The sequence below is a fragment of the Toxorhynchites rutilus genome, chromosome 2 (genome assembly GCF_029784135.1).
Source record: "Toxorhynchites rutilus septentrionalis strain SRP chromosome 2, ASM2978413v1, whole genome shotgun sequence".
Lineage (NCBI taxonomy): Eukaryota > Metazoa > Arthropoda > Insecta > Diptera > Culicidae > Toxorhynchites > Toxorhynchites rutilus.
The window spans coordinates 110800619-110825646 of record NC_073745.1 but is presented as its reverse complement, the minus strand read 5'-3'; the positions used below and the strand labels follow the sequence as shown (position 1 = coordinate 110825646).

At 41.5% G+C, this 25028-nt stretch overlaps 1 protein-coding gene across 1 annotated transcript in view; it reads left to right on the top strand.

The window, feature by feature from the left end:
- Positions 1-25028, top strand: part of LOC129770130 (knirps-related protein) — an 80328-nt gene that overhangs the window by 40201 nt on the left and 15099 nt on the right. The window contains exon 2 of the mRNA XM_055772775.1: positions 23416-23493. Coding sequence (XP_055628750.1) covers positions 23416-23493 — 78 coding nt within the window. The remainder of the gene's footprint in view (positions 1-23415; positions 23494-25028) is intronic.

Sequence of the window (25028 nt, the reverse complement as noted above, 5' to 3'; positions counted from 1 at the left end):
GAGTCGAAGCGTCCGAATGCAAGAGCTTGTGACCACATAATCGTATTTGATCACAGAGCTCGCTGCAAGCAACTGACAAACCCTCAATTTGATTATTTTCACATAAACATATTTGATCAGTTGGCTCGCACAAACAAGCAGCAATCCTTCAATTATAATAATTTATTTCATTATTCAAACGAGGATGACACGGCTCGCAGAGGTAGATGCATCGGGCAAATGGTTCCGTAAAAAATGAGAGTTCCATCGGAATCATGAAATTGTCGTGCCGAAGATTTTGACAGCAAAGAGCGAGTCTCTCTAATCGGTTGGATCTACTTGATGGCTTCCTGCTTGTTCAGGTGTGAATCGCTAAATTAAGTGACATTCCACTTCCACCCTGTTGCCCTCCCGAACACTCGACACGTCGAAAGGTGTTGATCTGGGTTCGCACCAAGCGCGCAAATCGAATGCGTGCTGTGCGCCAATATTGCACCAAGGCGTTCGATCGCAAAAAGGCGACCAATTAACTGCAATATTATCACCACACGGCAGGTCCAAGTGACGCCATGTCGCTGCCGTTACGGCAGCAGCAGCAGATAGAGCCACCACTTCTGGCTTCTCAAGCAGGCCAACGATATCTATCCTTCTCCCGGGGAGAAGTGGTACCCACAATCCCGATGGATGCTTCTGCAATCGGTACTAATGAGGCAACTGACCGCTCCCAAGGGTTCCCGGGCCGAGCCCGAGCAGTAAAATCAATTGAAAACATCTCCCCTCCGAACCATAGGCCACTCGGTTTGCGTCTTCCATTCACACACATACCGAAAAGATATAAACTAACAGATAAGCCGAATGAAGTGACAAGAAAAATGTGTGCGTCTGCGCTAGACCAGCGGAGGAGATTGTGTGCTTTACTGGATCTTGTGGATACCCTCCCCCCCTCGCGTTGCTCCTGCCCAAGCAGCTACGGCATACCAATGTGGATCTCTCGACCTCAAAGCTTCGAAGCTGTCTTCGCAGTCCCAGCAGTCAGCAGCTTTTCTGTTTAATTTTTATTGCCTTGTAACGGCTGTCTATTTTACTTGTCCCGTCAAGCTACCAAACTCCTCCGCTCTTCCTAAGCCTCCTGCACCGTAAAACACGGCCAATAAATTAATATATCGTTCGGAACTTTCGGGAAAAAAAACTTATTGGAAAGCTCGCGTCATAATATTAGGCAGCCGCTTCGCTATTAATAGAAAAACAAAACAAAACGAATTTTATTGCCACCGCAATCGGGATTAGCTAGAATGCCGCCAGAGGACAGCTTTCATCAGAAGCGCGATGTGTCGTAAAAGTGAATTCATTCGATTCTATTTCTATGACACAGTGAGCATCTCTGAACAATCGACCGATCGATCCGGACGAATTTAAATTCCCGAGAACAATGAAACCCTTTTGCGGATGCTGACCATTGCGTCACCCAACACGGGATGGAGCATTTGTCATTCACATCACTGATGCATCATTGTCCACCATCACCGCAGCACGATAATGATGATGATGATGATGCCATGTATGCTGGCTACTCCCGATCATGGGAAAACGGAAGAGCTTGTAACTATGTAACACCTGACTCAAAACTACGAGCCACTGAACGAGCCAATGGTGGTGATGAACACACGGACGAATGACGACGACCTAGCCTAGGAAGACGCGACGGTGGGAAGCACCCGCAAACCAATTGATTAGGCTTTGGGTTGCTCAACACAAGAAAGAAAAAAACATCCGCCGTGCGCTATGAGTCCGCGAAAGAGATCCGGGTGGCGTGTTTATTAGCGTGGATCTGTCACGACTGTTTGTGGTGAGCAGCGGATGCTCCAGATGATGTCAGGCACCTGGAGGGGTATTCGGAGAATGGTCAGATTCGGGCTGTTTCTCGTTCGCCACTTCCTAGGATTTAGGTTGGTAGTGAGTATCGTAAACATGAATGATGTGGTTTAAGAATCAAAATAGTATTCATTCAATCAATAATCGGCTTGATACCTGCTAAACCTGACTATCACTCAGTCAGTGGATAATTGTTTTCTACCTTCATCTATTCACAAATTCGACTTTCCTCACTAATACGGTATAATTGAAATTTCCTCCACATTCTCTTGAATGGTATCAAGACAATATATAAATGAGGTTCGTCGCTTTACGAAAACAACTTCATGTCTCTTTCCCGCAAATCGTTCAAAATAGAATAATATCGATAGAGGAGCCACGATGTAAAACGCACATTTGAAAAATCCTGAATACAGAAACAAGATGGTTTCTAAAATGCCTATAAACATGTTCTCGTACCTGTTCTTGTGTTATGTATAACAAATCGAAATGAACAAAACCATTACAAAGTTTTTCACTGCTAAAATCCATCCATTTGATAAATTTACGCAAAGCTGCATCAGCTCATGCGACACTTTTATTAGAACTCAGAACAACAAAAATGATAATGATTTCTACGCGCCTCAAAGGGAGATTCAGTCGTGATTATTTTTATTCATTCCTATTCAAATTCATTTCAACCATTAAATGTAATCAGCAAATGGTAAGAAAGTTATGGATTTGCAGTATTTGAAGCGCAACATATGCCATCCAACGTTTGCCTAGTTCAAAATGTGAATTACAACACTTATATTAAGCCTTTTTTCAAATGTTATTAATGAAACAATGTAAACTGATGATTTTGTAACCTTTTTCAGTGTAGAAAGAATACTTGAAACCGGGAAATTTGAAGAAAAATTCTGATTTTTCTTTAAAATTCGTAAGAATTCAAACCAAAATAACAAAACATTATCATTTTTCTCGCTGCGTCATCTGGTTGAAAATCTAACGTAGATTCGTCAATAAAAACGCATAGCAAGGCTGAAAGTCTGTCGGCATTTTTGTGTACAGCGGCACGTGGCGATATATATGTGAACAGCATCACCTTTTCGTACATTTTTACAGGGTGATGGGGATAGAATCAAATTGGCATTCAAAAAGAATCCAATATTATTGTCAAAAGAGATCCAATCATCAAGAGGGAAAAAATGTTACCTTTCTTGTAATAACTCACTACCTAAAGAAAGTATTGTTATTAAAGGCGAAAATAATCGAATCAATAAAAAATTAACGAACTACAGTTTTTCATCAATCAATGGTGGCGTTTCAAACCATAAGGTCTCAATTGACCTTTTGGCAGATACTGAAATTTCAGTATTATTGACTTCTAAATTTCTCTAAAGGTTTTTTTTTTATCCCAATAGTTTATTTTTTTAGGCTCATTTAGCAAATTCAGCTGCAACAGAGCCGAATTCATTCGTGTACATTTTTTATCTTGAGATAAGTTTTGTTACCATATTGAGGCGTAAGAGTATCGCTATCTATCGATAAACATTTGTTTTACCTGTAACACAGTAGCTGTTTAGGCTCAAGAGAATTCCTATTCTATCGATGTACAACACATGTCGCCATTTTTCGGCGTAAGAATATTGCTATTGTTCGAATGTTCACAGTTGGGCTGTTCACAGCGGGACTGTTGATATGAGGCTTCCTTTGTTGCGTTATTAATAGTGCCAATTGCCGATGCAGCAGACCGAAAATGTGAGCGGTAAGGGACTGGGATTACCGACACATGATGGTTGTTGTGTGGACACAGTAGCTAGAATAACACACTGAGATGGTCAGTTGGGGGGCCCTGAGTTATGAGCTCATGATCGTTCGCTTAGTAGCGGACACGCAACCAATTAGGCTACGATGATCCCCTTTTTCTTAAGTTAAATATAATTTAATTTTACTTCTCGCTGAATGTAGGGTTTTATTATTCTGAATACTAGAATTATATTATTTGAACTTTTTACTTTCGTTAAAACAACTGAAAATACGAATTACATAAACTTTCAACATTCTGGTTCAGTCAAAAAGGTAAACGAACAATGCCTGATTTATGAAAACGTTTGCTCCTTTTATAGGAGGAACATTTGACAGCATGCGGAAAAAAGACAGCATAAGGAGAATAGGTGCAAGATTTTTTTTCAAGTAAAATGCACATGGAAAATAAGTTTGATTGAATTTTAGAGGCGAATGAACTGCAAAGTTTAAAGCCTCTTAAAAACAAAGAAGAAGAAGAAGATTGAATTCGCACCTCCAAGCATTGTTAAACAAAAATGTTAAGGTGGTTGTACACTGTTTGCACGGAGGTCATTTATTTGACACTTTTTGACAAAAAAAAGTTTGGCTCGAATTTGGTACAAACACAACAATTGTGTTTGTCACTCTCAAATTATCAGCAGTGCCAAACAAGATCAAACATCGAACATGCAAAAAAAAATCGATTGAAATATTTAACTTAACGTTACCATGTACTGACAGGTTTGACGAACAGATCGAAAAAATAGACATTTAATAACTGAATACAGTGGAACCCCGATTATCCGCGGAATAGTCGGGCTAGCTCACCGCGGATCACGAAAATCGCGATAACACAACAAATGACAAAAAAAACAGATACAGGGTGGGCCATTTAAAGTGGAAGGATTTGTTTTTGCAATAGCAAAGTAAAGAAGTGGAACTTAAAATTTTTTTTTTAAATTCATTTATTTTGGTCCAAGGAGATTTGTTCTAACTACTTTTTGATTATGATATCTCGTAAATGACCGCCTCTGGCCTTGACCGCAAAATGTGCCCTTTTTTCGGCATTTTCCATCACTTTGCCCAATGTTTCGGCCGATATGGCAGCAATTTCTTGTCGGATATTGTCTTTCAGCGCAGCCAGGGTCCTTGGTTTACCAGTGTATACCTTGGATTTTAAATATCCCTATAAAAAAAGTCAGGAGGCGTCAAATCAGGTGATCTCGGTGGCCAGTCATAATCGCCGTTTTTCGATATTAATCTTCCGGGGAACATTTCGCGCAATAATTTGGTCGTGGCAGCCGCTGTATGGCATGTAGCGCCGTCCTGTTGCAACCAGTAATTGTCCAATTCATTTTCACGAACAAATGGCAATAAAAAATCGGTTATCATTGTCCGATAACGCTCCCCATTCACGGTTACCGTTGCTCCATTTTCGTTTTCAAAGAAGTACGGGCCGATGACTTTATCGGCATAAATGCCACACCACACAGTAACTTTTTGGTCGTAAAGAGGTTGCGTTTCGATGAATTTAGGGTTTTCAGTAACATAAAACCGACAATTTTGTTTATTCACTCCTCCATTCAAGTTGAAATGCGCCTCATCAGACATTATGATTTTTTGCCAAAAGCCACGTTCATTTTTGGCCATTTTGATGGTCCATTTCGCAAAATCAAGTCGACGTGGTAAGTCAGATGGGTTAAGTTGTTGAGCCATTTGAATTTTATACGGAAACATTTTCAAATCAACACGAATTATGCGTCGGAGAGTGGTTCGAGCGATGCCTAACTCTTGCGAACGATGGCGACCTGATGTCGATGGAGTCTCTGCAACACTGGCTCGAACGGCATCAATATTCTCGTCGAAACGTCTTGGTCGTTGTCTGGACAGATGACTGGCATTATCAACACTACCAGACGATATAAATTTGGCATATAATCGACGTATAGTGTTGTCTCCAGGCGATGTTTTAACTTTATTTTTATTTTTCCACGCACGTTTAGTTAACACAATTGAGAAGTTATTTTGAATGTACAGCTGAACAATTTCAGCGCGTTGTTTAGGTGTGTATTGTTCCATGGTTAAAATTGTACTGAAATGACGCTTCCAACGCGGTATGACATTTGTTAATCTGACATCTCTGTCAAAAGTTATGGGGTTGCCAGATGCTTCCACTTTAAATGGCCCACCCTGTATTTCAGTATGAAAAAAATGTTTTATCAATACAGGAATCATTGAACTATCCATCTGTAAGGTCGTGTACACCAGTAGTCAAATAATGTGAAAGTCATGACCACAACAGAAGAACAAAAACCTACCACTCATTGTCAAATTTACAGTAGGTTCATAGAATTACTATGGAACTCACATTCGCACCGCGGATCATCCGCTCGCGGATAATGGGGGTTCTACTGTATTTGCTTTTCGTGTTTTGTGTCGAATATTAAACACGTTGATCAAATTTTATCTACCAAAAAGTGTCAAATATTTGGCTTCGGTCAAACAGTATATGAGCACCCTTAGATTAAAGGTTTATCGGAGTCTCTGGTTCGACAGACAAAGAAGTCTTCAAAACATGAGAGCATTCGATGTTCTTAGGTCAAAATCGGTTGACATTTCGACCCTTAATTGTGGTGCGTTTTGGACTGAAACGAAACCACACAACAGCGAGGCCGATTGAGACCAGCTGCTGATTGGTTAATTCTAAAGGGTTGCCAATAACATTCGAAAATACACCTCTACCTAACGTACTCACGGTACATACTGTCGATTTAGTTTTTAGGATGAAAAATAATAGAAAAATATAATATGTTGTTAAATATGCAACAATTTTGTACTGCGTCAACAAAATGTAACTATTCGTGCATACATGATACGTAAAACATGTGTTACGGGCATGGACAAATAATCTTTAGAAAACTTGTATCACTTGGAAACTTGACATCTCGCGTGGTTCGGCATCGCTGTTTTTCGCGCTTGGCGAAGAAAAAGCAAAGAGAAGAGTAAGAATATGTCAGGTCTTGTACCAGGTTTTGGACACATACGTGGCTACATTGTAGATTTAAAACAACATTGAATCATACAGTAAAAAGAGCCCGGTTTGCTTAAGGGGAACATTTTGACCCATGTTCTGACACATCAAGCTCACTTTTAATCAACTATAATTCGTCGGAATCCACAAACTTGACACGTCTTTCAGGCAATGTAAGGGTTCTACGCTGATAGGAGTTGAAAAGATTTCTTCATAAGATCGTAACCGCTCTTCAGATGGGGCTGACGCAATGGACTGGAATAGATAGTGCTAAACTAAGTAACCTAAGGAACAATGTCTGAGGAATTTGTCGAGTGAGGTAGAACATCCCGGTTCATTATTTCTAGATGATTCTTGACAGGTTCATAAACATGTGTTCTGGCGTTGTCATGCTGTAAAATTATGCTACCTCGTCTATTTTCCTTTTCTGTTTGGTTTTTTTTTTTTCAAAGTTTCAGAAGTTTTTCACAAATGTAAGCTTTGACAAATAAACGATGACTTTCAGCTGTACTTTTCTCCAGGAAAGAAAGGCAATAAAACTTCCCACAAATGGAGTTCTTACATTTGTCCACAACAAAGTAGTACCATATTAAGATGAAAAATAAACTACTAACCTAGTCAAACGCTAAAACGACAAACATTCCGTGGGGGGGGGGCTTCCGCGTAGGTGGCGCGCTCAAAACGCCGTCACGGTTGATTGGTGTCGAAAGTGAGATCGATAGACAAATCGCATGCCCCACGGGAGTGGAAGTGGTGGTAGCGCGAAGCGCTAATCTGCGCAGACATAAGGGCACTCATTATGCAATTAACCGGCTATTGTTGTTGGATCAAGAAATCAAAGCGACACAGAGGCGAAAGTGAGTCGGAAATCGGAATCTGCAGGCACCACTCCTACTCCTACTAATGGGCCCGGACGAAGAAGCGCTACTCGGTAGTCCGGTCTCCGAGATCGATCCGGAGGGGGGGGGAAAGAATGCGGGCTTTAATTAAATAATTGAGCCAATTTGAACGCGATCGTCACGCTCCAGCGAGCGCCAAGCAAAAGGGGGGTTTGATCTAATTTAGCACCGATTGTTTCGCTCCGTGAACCAGTAAGTGGCTTGGCGGTTCAGGGTGGCATTCTATCCGGGGAGGTCTCATAAATCGTGGGCTCACCGCGCACCGCAGCAGCACCGCGTCAATAAACTCGATGAAATATCTATATAACCGAGCTCGTCAGTTGAATGGGAAAGTTAATCTAGTTCAATTTCGTGCCACAATGGCGCGGAGGGTACAACGACGCGCGGACTGATTTACTGGAAGAGCATTCATCATTCTGCCCCGGTGCCTGCAGACTGTCGCCATCCGAGCGCGCGGCCAGATTGAAGATACTCCCGAGCCAGCCGCATGGTATTGTTCGAGGAGCTACTGACTGACGAGAGACCACTCTGGCCGCGAGAAAGCGCACCGTTGTGGAGCGTGGCTGACGCGAATAAATCTTCCAGCATCATTCCGAACCAATCTCTGGAAAGTAATCGCACTTGCACCGTATACCATTGTTCCGAATTGGTGGTTCAATATTATTCGCTCGCAGAAACACCCGTGGTGAAGCATGGGTATCAATTGATCATTTCTCCCAGCGCTCTGGGGGCAGGGCTGGCTATGGGCATCGCTAGTTATCACGGTGTCATGTAAGCCCATTGATTAGAGCAAGCACTACATGAAGACAACACACCGCTTTCCAGGTTTCAAGCGAGTCGCAGCAATTAACCTCTTTGAAACCGCTCCGCTCCCACCTTCCCACCTTCGCTGCACCGCACCGCAACAAATCGTTCTCTATTGGAAGCAGCGCAGCAGATACTTGAATGCCATTAGGATGTCCTCTATCGGTACGAGTGGTGATATTTACCCTTCCATTCTTTCAATAACCGTTCTAATCTAAATAAATTCAAGAGTAATGGATTTCAAACAAAGAGCAAAGTGCATTAAGACAAACATTAGAACACGTTCGCTTGAGGACGCGTTCGGTTTTGTTTACGGGGCGATCCCTGGTGGGGGTGAAGGGGGGCCGGTAGTTGTCTTAATGCACATCTCGTTCGGGGCTCGAGCGCATTTGAATGTTTGAAGATGACCGACCGCCTCTCATAGTGGCCCTTCGAATGTGTTAAAATGTTGCGCATACATACTTCCTGGAAGCGACAATGGACAATCGGCAATAGTTTCGCGCGCCGGTATGATTAATGGAAATGGGGCCCACTCTTAAGCCACACGGCGGATAATGTATTCACTGGTGTTAATTAATCAATCGATCGAAACGCGATGAGGTCCCCAGGTTTGCGAACAATTGGAATACGGCAGCAGCAACAGCTGCTCGGGACGCGACATCGTTTGAACTCCTTCTGTTTAATTAGTTAACCGGGGGCTCCCGGGAATCTTCCCGCGCCGAACACGCCGGTTGATTAATCGATTAAAGCAGATTATGAAGCACTTTAATTAATTACCATCATCATCGGTGCTAATGAAAGTTTAATTTTCCAACGAACGCTCCAAAGCTCCTGCGCGCAAATGGCGAGGGAAGTGCAGTAGCTGCTACACGATCGACTTATCGGGAGGAACCACCACCAGCACCAAATGAAACAAGCAGCCGTTGTTGAACGAAAAAAAATAAAATAAAACAACAAACAGCGCAGAGAAACAGAGCACAGAGCTGCTACCCTTTCCTGCAAGCGAACTTCAAAAGCTGATCCATCCATAATTTATAATCTCTGGTGTACGAGGGTACCCGTGGGGGTCGTGGAGCAACGGCGCAGAAGGAAGCGGGCAACCTGTGTCTTCCGAGAGACGCCCGACTTTGCCAACGAGAGCATCGTTTAACCTTTTTGCCGGTGCGCACTGCTGCTCTCCGGTCGATGCCAAAGCGAAGGTACTTCACATAATTATGATCTTTTTATGCGCGCTCGCTCCGTGGCTCCGTCGAGGAGCCAGCCAGCCAGCCAGCAGGATCCAGCGGCGGCGGTCGGACGATCGGTAAAGCTCGGCCCGTTCTCATGAGCGCGCATGTAAATCATTATTTAGATTAAAATAAATAAACACGAAGGGTTGTTGGGCGTTGGGTCGGGTTGAGTGGAGCCAGGGGAAACGCGGCACTAGAGCACGGCACGGGATAGTGGCAATAAAGAGAGTCTTCGGTCGGCGGATGTTGAAGGGCTTCCTAATGGTGGGAGGAAGGGCTCCTGGGAGGGGGCGGCAGAGCAAATAGTGTGTTTGTGGAGGAAAGAAAGTAAAACAAACACGAACAGGTTATTCGTGAGTTACCTGGTTTAATTTCACTGCACCCGTGTGAGCGGTTTTGGGGTAGGGATGTGGGGGGTATGTGAGCTGACAATGAATTACGATGGGCGATAGATGTGTTTGGTGCAAGATTGTTGTGGACAACAGACATTTGCGCCAAATTGGAATGAAAAGCGTCCATTTTAAGCCTCAGAAAGCCGCAATTTCCTTGTGAACTTTTTCACAGTTTGTCGATTTAGCGCCGTATTTTAAAAAACATCAGTCATTGAACATACATGGTGTCGGGAAACTGACACAGAATCTTTCCGGAAGTGATATATGATCAAATTTATTGAAAAAATGCTTCAACAAAACCGTAAAAGGATGTAGTAGACGCACTCAGGGTAAGACGCACCGTGTCGGTAGCACGCACCACCATAAAACATTCATGGAAAACGCAGTAATTGGCATGATTTTTTACTTTATTTTTTCTAAATACCATTAAATGTAGTTTAGTACCGAATACCTCGTCTAGCTTCATAAAATAGTAATATATAAAAAACCGCATGGTTTCATGCAACTTTGGCTGCTTCTGTATAAGACTTTTGAAGCATTACAAACTAATTTAAATTTTGCAAATTTCAATACACTCTCGAATGTTGCCAGAGCTATCGATTGAGTTTGAATGAACAATTATTCAAAAACCATTTTTTATATTAAAATGCAATTTTCTACTCCATCTCATAACGGAACAAATCGCTCCAGTATGAAGATTAAAAAAGAGTAAGTCAGTATCAATGTTACCAAATCACTCAGATATTTACTGCAATTGTTTTACACCTAGACTATTTCATAAAACCATCTAGGCATAGAACAAGTAATGAAAAATGAAAAATTAAATGATAAATGATAAATGATAAATGAAAAGCATAAAACCATTTTCTCGTATTTGTACTTGTATTATGTAATAAAATCCAGAATGAACAAAATTATTTCAATGTTTCTTATCCAAACGAAACGCTTTGCTGTCGTTTGTCATTTTGAACCGTTGTTGTGGTGCATTTTGGACACGCATAAGGTCATCTTACCTCGCTTCAGTGTTGCCACATTTTAATATGTTCTTCCAAAAATCTGTACCATCGGAAATATTCGTTGTACAGAAAACATTATTTTATTGGCATGGAAAAAATAATCATTTACTTACTACAAATACTACATTTACATTTGCAAGCAATTCCTGTGGTTGATTATGTTTATACATAGACTGCATATTATCATTTATTAAAATTTTCGAGCTGCTGCCACGATGTTTAATCAAATGTTCCGATTATATCCAGAAAAAAAAAATCGCGTGAGACATAGTGAGAACGTTACAAACAAGGCATCGAAGCGCCGAGAAAGCGAGCGAACCGTCAGTTCTTTTTAGGCATCTAATTTTGGTCCACCAATCCTGCACATGCTCGTCTTCTCAAACTGTGATTGCCTTACGGAGTAATTTTTACTTTAGGGTACGGAATTCATTCTCCAGATCTTGTATATTTTCATTGTAGAACCCTGGAAAAGCCTCTAACACAAGTCTCTGGGATTTAACATTGCCACAGCCTTGAGCACAGTACCAAGCGATACAGCGACGTAAAAGTTATCATGTACCCTAATGTTGCTTTGTTCAAATGTAAGAAGTTTGCCACATGGAAAAAATCTGTACCAATCTGTACGTTTTGACGAAAATCTGTACCCTGTACCGTACGGAATCTGTACCAAAAATAACGAAAAAATCTGTAACTTTCCAGATAAATATGTACGCGTGGCAACACTGCCTCGCTTATTTAAAAATTGCGTAATTTGAGTGCGTTTAGAATTTTTGAAATTCTAAAGAAATTCTTGTTGGTTTTCTCATTCGTAATCGTATCAGTTCATTTCGTTACAAAGAAAACAGTTGTGGTTACATTGTGGATGTGAAGAAACATTAAAATATGTAGTAAAAATACATGTTACAACCTGTTTTGTTTACTGCCTGTACTGCTTGAGGGTTGGGCCAATATTGTGGGTTCCGATGGATATTTTGCATATTTTGAATAAATGGTCTAACAAGTCTTGTAGGCAAAAGATATTTCTCAATAGCATCAACACCAGAAATCGTAGTAAAAATAAAGGATATGGTTTTGGAAGACAGTCGATTAACTGGAAAAGAAATCTTAGAAGAGCAATATTTTGACACAAATTTTGAGTTGGTGCTGAAAAGGGGCGCGACTCTATTGGCAACGTTTGGAGCATTTGAGAGTGGTCGAAAGAGCTTTCACGTACTGTTCCATCACTATGGGTGGTGGAAAGTCTGTTGACACCTTTGGTAGAAATAGTGATATAAAAAGAAGCTATGGCATGGTTTGAACACAGCACTTCAACTACGAGTAAGTGAGTAAGGTGCCAGAAGAGGCATCATGAGGAAAAATCACTTTTACTGGAGACAAAATATTTTTTTTTAAACAAGACAACGCATCATCTCACATAGCCCAAAAAACAAATCAACGCGAGAATCATCGAATTGAAGTACGAATTGTATATATATATACATATATATATATATATATATATATATATATATATATATATATATATATATATATATATATATATATATATATATATATATATATATATATATATATATATATATATATATATATATATATATATATATATATATATATATATATATATATATATATATATATATATATATATATATATATATATATCATCCCTATTCTCTAGAAATCTAGCTATTCTCAAATCTGCCTAGATGGATTCTATGTACATAAAGCGTTACATAGTTTCATTATTAGAAATAATGCAAACTTTAAAAAAAAATCATCAATATGAAAGCAGAAAGTCTGCCAACACATTTGTGCACAGCGGCACGTATCAATATAATTCTGAACAGCGGTACGTATTAATGCATTTGTGAAAAACACATTCGATCAAAAATTTATCGGTAATTTTATGGTTCGACAACAAAAATACCTAGGAAATACGAGTCCATCTGACGTTGACGCTGGCAAAAAAAACATATCGGAAGCGGGATGTATATTTAGTGAATCAAGATTAAGTCATGCTTCGATGTCGTTTGACAATTTGACTCGCTGTTGTGGTGCGTTTTATACACGCATAGAGATATACATTTTTCATTTAATCGGTTATGGATAAATCCTTTGGGTATTCTTAAATAATCGATTCCTTCGAATAGTTGTCATCCAGCATTCGATTCATTAAGCGAATATTGGATTCTTGTAACAATAATGAACATTATGAAGAAAAATCCTATGTCTAATTTTAAACATAAACGTCAAAATGCAGAATTTTGTGCATTAGCACAATAACGTCAATGTGGATATTGTCTTTAAAATCGAAACGAGTTCTAGATAAGCCAAAAATTAATGTTATAATTCTGTAATGACTAAACATCGACCATTTACGTAGAAGGTTTTTTGAATCAATTGGGATCCTCTCTCACCCCTCAAGAGATTATCTATATCTACCAAACACCCTCTATATAAAATCATCATCGGGTGGCAGTTACAATCGAGGACCCTGAGATTGATAGCCAATGACCCAATCACGCGAAAACCTGTTTTTTCGACCCAAACCCTCGGCTAGCGCAATTCATTTTTGCAAATTGCCGCAACTGCAACTGTCATTTCGTATTCTCGCGTCGCACGGTTCCGATTTAAATATTCTCGCGCAATCGCGCACAAACGAAACGCGCACCGGCACGCTCTATTTACTATCACCTTACGCGCGCGCCTTCGCGGGCTCTGTGTTTCGTTCTGTTTCATTTCCCTTCGATCTAGCCTACACGCTTAATTTCCACCCACGCGTTCAGTCAGTCCGTTTCTGTTCTCCGGTTTGATTTGCAATTGTGACCAACTGTCGTTTGCGCGCTGTTTTTACTTTTTCCCTCCTCTCTGGGACACCGAATCGAAAATGACTCAATCCTAGGCAACCATCAACCACCACCGTGTTCGTGTTCCTGACCTAGCCAACCAGTCTAGCGACGCGACGGCGCAAAAAAAATATGCTGGAAAAGAAAAACAATTAAACCGTAGAAACCAATTTAAACTGTATCAAGTTGAAGCCGGCGTGTGCGCGCGCGCCCGCATGAAAGCGAAACCTCCTGCGAAATCATTATGTGTGCGCGAAATTAAAGCGAGAACGTCGAGAAGTCGAGCAAAAAAAAACAAACGAAGTCGCGCGTACTCTTGGCCGCGGCAACTTCTGGCGCTCCGCGCCCCGCCACCCCCCCATTTGGCCACCAACATAACAGTGTGTGGACTGAATTTGAAAACAATAGTGCGGTTTTTCCTCCGAGCTCCAAGGCGGTTGGCGGCCGCCAGCGGTTGTCCGTTCAATGCTAGGCGACGACAAAACGCGCTCTTGTCGCAACATTGTTTCCATACTAATTGACAAATTGGATGCTTTTGCTATGCATTATATTTTATTGGTTGTGCCTCTGTCAATTGGTTGTGCGCCAATTTGCCGGCCCCGCACCAGACATCCACCAGGGCCCAAGGGGGGCTTTCAATATTTTAATCATTAGTGCGGCTAATTGTCGTTGAGTGATTGGGGTCCGGGTGCGATCCGAGATTGAGGCTAGTAGCTTTGCGATCACAGAGGCTCTGGGCTCCTGCGCGGTGCATGGAAGTGCATTCTTTGATGAGACAAAGGATGGAATTTGTCGCACGGCGATCATTAATCTTCCACGGTTCATACCCACCTTTCTGATGGATAACCGAGTGACACATGACGCTGTGTGATATCGGAACTGCTGGAATGAGAACCGCTGGCGGCTCTGATTATCTGATATTTCTCCGTCTATTTAAGAACAAGTGTAACACCGCAATGCCTAGCCGGAACGCGTTTTGTTACGGAATGTTAAATCACCCCCATTAAATGTTGTGCTCCGTTGATCTACCCGCCTTGCGAAGAATTCCGCCACTGATATGAATGTTTGCGGCGCAGAGATGGATTGGCTGGAATGCGCCAAGCGTCTGCTAATTCCGCGCATTCTTAGCGCGATGATTGGCCGTTGGTTCCGGATCGTCTAGGAATTCGAGCAGGGATGACTCTTGGCAATCATGTGATGTGATCTCTATTACATGTCGGCGCACGAGCAAGAAAGAGCATCACGAGGAGAAATTAGTAAACAATCCCGACATTCACGGCATTCACAGTTCCGGAGAACAGACCAGGATTTCCTAACTTTCTCCGTCAGAGCCTTCGATGGAGTCATGTTTTCGCAAATGCAAAAATGTCTCTCTATTTTATTCCGTGCTACTAAGGTACACTTAGCTATGACCCACATAGATGCTGCATTTTCCGATGTACGAACGATCCCCTGGCATGGTAACCACGAGTAAAAACAAAATTGTAAATCCAGTTAACTGCTATCATCAATAATAAGCGATAAGAAAGAGTTCGAGAATTCATCTCCACACAACACAAGTACAAAACGGCAATTATAACCGAAAGAAAAAAAACCTGTAGATTATTCAAATCACATAGCTGCTTAGAGTACAAAATGGCAGTACACGCAGTGTTTGCATCTAGCGAAAAAAGAGCTCACTCACAATCGCACTTACATTAGCCGCCGATAAACCACCATATTTTCCCAATAAAAACCCATCCGTTCAGAATTGGATTCGGGAAGCCACATCCCCCTTTACCAAGCCAATGAGATCACCATCGATCCACCGGCTGATGGGGCCGGAGAAGCAAAAAACAACCAGCTTCCATTCTGTCGAGACACCAACCGACCAACCGAGAGTGCACAAAGAATGAATGCAACGTTTTGATTTATTTCCTCGTCCAGTTTCACGACGATCATCGCTCACACGTCTTAATGATTATGGGGAAATCGTATTCATTAGCAGCATCAGCATCAACAGCGTCGGCATCGGCGTCTGGAATGTGTTTTTGTTTGTGCGAATGCAAGTACGTTTTATTTCTGCTGAGATCTGAAATTTTAACAAATTAAATGATCATACACATACTCGCACGGCTCGGGTAAATACCCGCGCCCTCCCTCTCGACCCACAAAATCCCGCAGACGCAAAAATGCAAAGTAATAATAATTATAATTGCGAGACTCAGGCCGTGCCGTACGGGCCGGGTCCGGGACGGCTCTCGTGAATCCGCCCCAGGAGAGGCGCAACATAGCGACGCGTGATAGAGAGAGAAAGATCTAATCGCACTCCAGTTCCTATTTCGTGAGAAACTATCGTAATAAAAATCGTGTTTATTTCTTCATTACTCTGTTATTATTCGAGGGCCCCCCGAGGAAGGGGCCCCGTACGCGTGTGAACACATCATCATCCCGAGAGAGGGGACACTGCACGATGCTATCTGGCCACGATGTGGACGACCAGAAGAGCCACATAGTCGCGAAATAATAATAGCCACAATAGTTTAATTTTCCATATCGCGCCACAAACCGCCCACTCAACACTAACCCCCTTTCCCATTTTTACACCCGCGAGAATCTTCGCGAGCTTTCAAGCACAAGGGCGTGTTGGTTCCGCTTGCGCTACACTGTACTCATCTCGTTATTTTTGCCTCAAAGTGCAGTACCAGCGACGTTGCGACGTTGACACACGATTGTCGTCATCGGTTCTCATCCGACCGATCGACCGGCCGGATGTGATAAGTGCATCTTTTTCCCCTCGGCTTTCTCACGTGTGTGCGTGTGTGTATGAGCAGAGCTACTTTGGTCGCCACGATCTTGATTTGGTTGCCCCCGATCGGTTGCGAAATGGGCGTGTGTCCTTCACGCGAGATCTCGCCGCAACAATAGCCGCTGTCAACGGTTTCGCCTCTAATGAGACACAAAGAAACGAGAATAACAGTTATCTGGAAACGAAACAGTGTGACAAAAACAGAGATTTTTTTTGGTGAAATTTTGCTGACCATAAATAAGATCAATTTAGGACAAATACGATAGAAAATGTTTGGGCGAGTTTGGCGATGTGAGACCGAGTGTTGTCATGCTGTAAAATCACTTTTACATACCAATGCTCATTCTTTGCACATTGATCGGCTCAAACGCCACAAATAAATTCGATATTGTGCCTAAGTGCTCCTCAGTCCCTCGTTCTATTGCAACAGCTCATAATAAATAACGCCATCCTAGTATTACTTAATACACATACTTCGCAGCGTGGATATTTTGCCGAGCCGACGACATAGAAGCATAACCAGTAGTGCCCATGACTTTATTTTCTTTGGGTTGTAGTAATGATTCGATTTTCATTGACCTGTCACGATGCGATGAATGTAAACACAGTGCATGTCATTCCATGGCTTAATGAACCCTAGTTCCTAACTTTTGAATCATTCCCAACGCAGTCAATTACTAGGAAATGGTTTGGCGGGTGATTCCAAAAGCTAAAACAAGCTGTATTTGCGATTAGCACGGATACTCATCAAATATCAAATATATATATTATATATCAAATATAGGAACGTCCGATGATCTCGTCTTTTCGTGACATTTTTTTTGTTGAACCAAAAAAAAACTTCGAGAATTTTTTTCTCATCTAATATGCAATGACGGATGTAAAGGGTCGAACTCTTATGGCAAAATTCATTTATGGAGCCAAATTAAACTCTATCAGATTAGCAGACCCGAAAGCAATTTAAAAATTACTAAAATTTGAGTGAAAATGTTCACTTCATGTTATTCAATTACTTAAAACACGTAGTACTGAGCCTCATATGATTATTTTTATATAAATATTCTTATATTCTCACTGAAGCACATCGTCAATTTCTGTTCAGATTTTTTTTTCATTACTTTTTTTTTTATCCCATTTTTATTTATTTAAGGCTCATTAGCATTTTAGCTGTAACAGAGCCGAATTTTAATCGTGTACATGTCACATGGTTATCATATCTATAATTAGCACATTACACAGTTGCCATTCGCCAGTATTCCTTCTATACCATTACATATGGTACATTCACACAGTAGCCATTTAGGCGTAAGAGTATTCGTTCTGTTCTTCCATTATCCAGTTGGACCACCGGACAGCGGAGACAGTTGATTGATCATTGTTGAGTTATTTATAGAACAGTAGCCCGATGTGTCTGGCAGAACAGAGCAGTTGTATGGATGAATCGATCTTATTTCGACCGTGGATCGATCTCCATCGCTGATGATTGTTGCGTGGACGTAGTTATTCTGTAACAACACAAAGATGGTCAATGAGGGACCTGAGTTTTGAACTCACGATCGATCGCTTACTAAGCGAACGCGCAACCAATGTGGCTACGGAGACCCCCTTTTCATTACTTGCAAACAATGATTTGTATAGAATAGATCAGAAAACTACCTAATACCTTTGGTCATGCAAGCATTAGTAGAATGAACACATTTTTATATTCGTTCTGTTATATTTACTAATTGTTTCTCTCGGTGCACAAAGCCGTCACCGCGAAGATATTTTAACAGAGTATTAATACGTGCCGCAGTACACAAATATATTGCACAGTGCCGCTGTTCACAGATATGCTGCCAGACTTTCGATCTTTATATTATGAACTTCTAATATCAATAGTGGATAGATTTTCCTCTTTGTGCTTGGTTATTAAAATTGCATTTTTAAATAAAAATATAATACTCGAAAAGTGTCACGGCAGAAGCAGAAAATGAAATCATGCAGTTCAGATATATTTCTTTTTCATATCTCGGTGCTTAACCTACCTATACTCGCGTCTGACAGACCGAGCATCAATGAGGTGGCTGAGTTCAATGTCTATTAAAACTGAAAGAAATAAAAGAAAAACAAAATTTATGGCGTTTTTTCACTCAATTATATCTTTTTCTTTGAATGAATACCAATAACGCCTAAAAATACACAATAGCAATATCACAGAGACGCGCACAGTGCAGAGTACACAAATTACGATTTTTCGCGCGAATATAAGAGTGTTAAATACATTTAATAATATGAATAATAAAAAATGAAGATGAGCATCGACAAATCCTCCAAATTTCCGTGTTTCATCCTCAGTTCCTCTACTCATATTTTATTGTCACCAATAGTGGATGCCTCAATCGTCCTCAATTTCGTTCTTATTCTAATACAAATTCCTAATCCGGCTCTCTTTAAAACCTAGGAAAAGAAGATTCTAGCATATACATTGAAACACCGAAGAAAAAACCAAGATCGACTTCTCACATTTGTATTGGATAAATCCAATCACCCATGTTTAGTTTAAGCTTCTAGTAGCGAACTTTTCGAAGTCCTATAGACTTTCCTACAGAAGTGATGATTTTTACAATTTGAAAAGCTTCAAGAAAACAATGTATGTCACCTACACTTTTCTTTAAATGATTACAAAAAAGTAATGCTGCCGAATATGCTGTTTTTTGACATAAAATTATCCATTTTCAATGCGACAAAGATAATATTCCTGTACACTTTAGAGCAATGTCAAATACTTCGTTTGACAGTCTGTCAAGAATAATTTCGTACACAAGTGCTGCCAATTTCTTCACCATTTAAACCACTATATGTTACGACATCTATTGGAGAACGAATAGATTCATCCACCCAATAGTTTCGAAAATAACAAGCCCAACTTGGTACCGTGAACGAATGACCGCATCATTACCCTTCTGATTCCGATATGCTTTAGTTAAGAATAACGCAACAAAACTGGCACCATTGATTTCTGGTCACAAAAAGCAAACTGTATTTTGGAAGAGTTTTAAATAATTGAAAGAAGGATAACAAAACGTAGATGCAGGTGCTGGACAAGACACTCAATTTTCCAATAATAAAATTGCGCACTCTTCGAATAAATATTACTTCGTAGTCATGGAATCCGGTTAAACTCCGGTAATACCGAGAGAATCTCAGTATGAGCCTGAGGGTGACACCCGCTTCGACATTGCTACAATGTATTTCGCACATCTGTATCCTTCCGATCAAATCCGAGAAATGACTCGTCAAAATCTAGACTTAAAAATGAAACGATATTAACGATGGTTCCCGCTTGACAAATTGCTGATAATCGCACGATTCCCTCCGGAATCGAATTATCAGATCGTCAGGCCGACGAATTTTGGCACTGTCATCGGTGCTTCCAACCGTGTGTGGAATTAGGGGAAAGTGGGATCGCAGATGATTGATCTGAATTTTTGAGGCATCGCTATTGGAAATCAATGATGCTGAAAATATGAATCATTTGTCACTGGCTGGTTCGTATTTGATTCGCTCCATTGTTACGTTTTGGCTAGCCTGAAAAAAGCGGGTTTTCCGGTATCCCTGCGGGAAATGACACAGCGGTTGTTCGGACAATTGTTCCATAAATCGTGCGCCAAGGCAAACACAGCTAATTCATTTGGGAAGGGGCACAGATATTCATCAAAAATCCTCATGTAGTAGCTGAATTTTAGCAAGAAACACACGTATTCAAAAACCAACAAAACGAACAACGTTCGTCATGTACCTGCCACGCCTGAGAGCCGCCAGCGGCTCTCGGCCAATGGTTCTCCCTATCAGATAAGCCCAATAAAGCTGGCAATTAAAATTCGTCTTTACATAACTCCAAGTCGCGCGAAGATCTCCAGGGAACGGGCGTCTGCCCAGAGAGGGAATCTAATCGGGGCGGGGGCGTCGTGGCTTCCACGGTGGCGCGCGATGCACCCAAATGTATGCAGATTCGCCCAACCGTGGCACATTAGCGAATCTCGCCCGGGTTTCGCTCGGAGTTCGCTGTTTTTCCGCGACGAGCGGATTTCGCGGAATATCAAAAATGCATGTGTCAGTGCACGAAAATGAATTATTTAGCACGGTTTATGACTTTTCCCATAAATCGTTTATCACGCGGCAGCAGCGTCTGGTCTGGCCTGGATGATCTTCTCACCGACGCTCTCGGTGTATTACTACTTTCGATGGGGGTGGTGACGGTGGTGGGGGGAGGAAACGTTTCAGGGAGAAGGTGTTCCGAATATGATAAATAGCTGTGCAGCAACAGCAGCAGCAGCCAGTGTGGAATAAAATTTAAATGCATTATGATAATGTGCCAAAAGTACAATAAAAGATGTTTCATTAGGAGTAAATCTTTTTGTCTGAAAGTCATGGAATGTTTTATATCGTGCGCAGCGGACAACCAGACAGCGAATAGCATTATATTCGATTGCAACAAGGGGCTTTTGAGGGCACACAAACTCCGATGTGTTGCGAAATCGACCGCACTGCTCATTAAAATGTCAACATGGAAGAGTATATTGGCGGTCGAAAGTGATGGGGGTGGTTGGCTGTCCGGTAGACACACTAATTACGCTGTATATTATTGATTCGTAGAAATTCTATTAATAAAACTAGATTCTGCTACTTTGTGACGGACCCGGGCCGAGAGGTCGGGGCCGTGCAGTTCCGCTCGCGCACGGATTAGGCTAAGTGCTAACGTTACTCCCCCCCTTCAACGAACATTGGTCCCCGCCCGATGGGATCGTAACGATAATTAATAAGCCGGGCTTTAAGGCCCAGACGACGGTACACGAATTAAGGCTTGCTTGCGTTGATGGGCGAAGAAACAAGTCCCAATAGATTGATTTGTTGCTGGCAATAATGATCGCAGCTGGGGGCCGTACATCGGAGTGAATGTTTTGCAATAAAGCACATCCTAATGGGTGATCTAATGAGGCGATGAGAGGGCGGAATTAGCTGCACCGCACGAGTGTTAAACGATTACCTCCACCGCTGGCTGGGTCACGGAGTCTCTCACCAGATCTAATCCGACGCCACATCGCAGCATCGTCAAGGAAGCAAGTGAAAATCGTTGAATTTCGTGGTTCACCACCAATCTCCATCTTGCTCAAACTTGGTAACACCCTATCATCGCTTTCTCGAGATCAATCTATTCGGTCTCCCCCCACCTCCCTCTAGATAGGGATTACCAATCGAACATCGAAATTAATTGACTATTGAACACGCTAGAAACGGTAAAACAACAAAGAGGCAGCAGCAGCAGCAGCATTTAAAACAAGTTTATAAAATTGTAAACATAACGTCGTTTTCTTGATCCCGGCCCCCGCCATTGCACCTGTGTTGTAGCATCATACTCTTTTCTAGTTGCTGGCTTTGATGAATTTTCTGCTGTTGGGCAGAGCGCTGTCACCGCGGCTCGCAGCCAATCCTCCGCAGCAGGTCAGCCAAAGTTGAAAGTAATAAAAATGCAGGTATTTCTCGCAACCATTCGTATCCACACCGCCGCCACCACCACCACCATCGAATACGGGGGTGGATCCCTCTCTGACGAAGAAAGCCATAAAAATCGCGCTCGCCTCGCCATCCACTCCGTCGCCGCTGCCGCAATCCGAACCCGGACATTGGGCATGTGCCAATGGACATATTGGAAAACGTTAAATTGAATTACAAATAATGACTGTATGTATGTAATCGCCATCGCACCATCTTTCGCGTATTCGCGCGTGACAATCTCCGCACCAGGGGATTCTGCGTGCAGCACCATAAAACCACCGTTTTTTTTGACAGACGTCTCGGGCAGCAGAAGATGCGCCTCGCATGTCAGCAAATTGGGACAGAGAAAGTGATCATTATCACACACACACACGCACAAAAAATGCCATATTCAGCATCCGTCTAGGTCGCCACCATGTTCGAGCGCCGCGCTGAAAGCTGCTGTCCCAATCGGCAGGCAGGCAGGCAAGCAGCCATATTAGGGAGGGATGAACCCATGTAACTCAAAAGCCGCGCGGTTTGTCATTCGCTCGATCTGCCGGTCGCGCGTACTGTATTGAATATTATTACCAGCCTTAAATTATAGTAATAAATAACGACCGCGTGTTTGTTTTTGCTTGCCTTCGGTTCGGCCATGTTCCCGCGCGCGCGTGTGTGTCCATCGATACCTCGCGACATCTCGCTAAACGCCCGTGTTCTTCGACACTTTGCGCTAATGAGTGGCCATTTGTTTCATGCCCCAGCAGCAGCAACATTGCGAGAACTCGCAGGGTGTTGGTATCGGTGTGTAACATTTAGCGCAAAGCAAAACAAACTTGCGCGCGAGCGCGATCCTACCAAATTAGAGAACGAACAAATCGACGACGATAGAGTGGAGCAAAATTTATGCCCCAAGGCAGTGTCAAAAAATGAAATATGTTTCTCCCGACAACTACTGGGGGCCTTCGAGAGGCACACGCAAATTGACGGATGGAAGACGAGCTTTTTATGACACCCTCTTGCGGCGGGGGATGTGTCCCTCCCCACACACACATCTACACGAGAGGTTGAACCCACCGCTAAATCATGCCACTTACTGCAAATGGGGATTGTTACGCAAGGCTGACAGCTGGACCTACAATGTTGGGGGAGAGTTTCTTCGCGGTTTCGGTGCTTAACATTTTTTTTCCTAAAGGGTAGCGAAGAATTGGATCTGTGAAGCTCTGTGAAAACTTAGAACTAATAAGATTTTTTTCGTTCATTTATTTTCAGATGAATCAACAGTGTAAAGTTTGCGGGGAACCGGCGGCGGGTTTCCACTTCGGTGCGTTCACCTGCGAAGGATGTAAGGTAGGTTGTCGCTTTAGCTCCTCAAGAATTTTAAATGTTATCATCAGACTGTTCCGTTATCAACAACACATTATTCATCAACTACATAGAATGACCTAGACATGGGGACGATGTTGACAATTCCATCTATTTTTTAGAAAGTACCAATTCTTTACTGATACTTGGCAAAATTACAATATTATAATTTTTAAAACGAACGAAACCGTGACTTTCAAGTGACGATAAACATGATGACCCTTTGATTGAAACCCTTCTAATAAAGCGGCCCAGATATGCTTTGAATAAACTATTCATTATTTCAAACAATCCGCAATCCGCAACAATTTTGACGGATTTTTGACAAAAACTAAAAAATCTGTCAAAAATGTAAACATTGAAGACGAAATAACGAGCAAAGATCCATATTATAGAATCGGAATAGTATATAGAATAGAATAGTCTTGTATTCAAACCACATGACAAGAACCGTGAATGACTTTTTCATGCAAACGTATGCATAGGAGAAGTGAAATCTCAGCATACGTTCCCAAACTTGAGAATCAAAGCAGTAGAATATCCATCTCGTCATTATTCCGCCCACTTGATTCCAAATAATGAGTGATACGCGTAAAAATTTCTTGATTTTCAACATAATATTAAATTGAAGTGTTTTAAGAGACACTACTTGAGTAATATAGAAATGTCTCTATTTCGTGTGTGTTTTTGAAAATAGAACCATGATCCAACAAACAAAAGTTTGGGTAGTGCTATTTGGACAATCTATCTCATGTTTCATCCGTACTTCATCGAAACAAATCGGAGAAAATTGATTTTGATCTTGGCCGTATGAGTCGCAACGATGGTGAACGGCTCGTCAAAAATTCTTAAATACAACAACAACAAAAAAACATAAACACTCTTCTAACCAAAAATCAATTGTCGGTTGGATGAGACCGACGCGAACCAGACGGAAAATTCAGTGTCAGCCCCAAAGACACCGACGACGGGTTTAACGTGTTATAAATACTTTAAATTGTTTTTTTTTTCATTAATACATTAACAATATTTGCTTTAGGAAATAATCAAAAAAATATTCTGCCAACATTGTTTAAGTGATTGATAGAAATCTTGACGCAGATTCTATATGTCAATAGAATTGTCAATAATAGTGTATATTTGGCTTGTCAATATGAGTTACGCTTTTTTCGGTCAATATTGTCATTACAATGACAGAAAAAAATAGTAAATATATCGTTTTTTTTGGGAAATCTTACCAATCTATAGTCATTTTCTACAGTACTAATAAACTTATATGTCAAGCAGAACCATGATTCGTACGTGTTAGTACGTGTTAGAATTATATCAAAAGTCTTACCTCCGTATTGCCTTATGGCTACAATGAAAATGATTAATGCACGCGTTGCTCACCAGTCTTCAGATATGACAGCATTCAAGTTTACTTATGTTATCGAGTAAAATATTTTCTACCGAGGATTTTTCTACGTGCAATACTTTGACATAGGTCATACTTATTCTGTAAAGTCTAGCACCTTCGT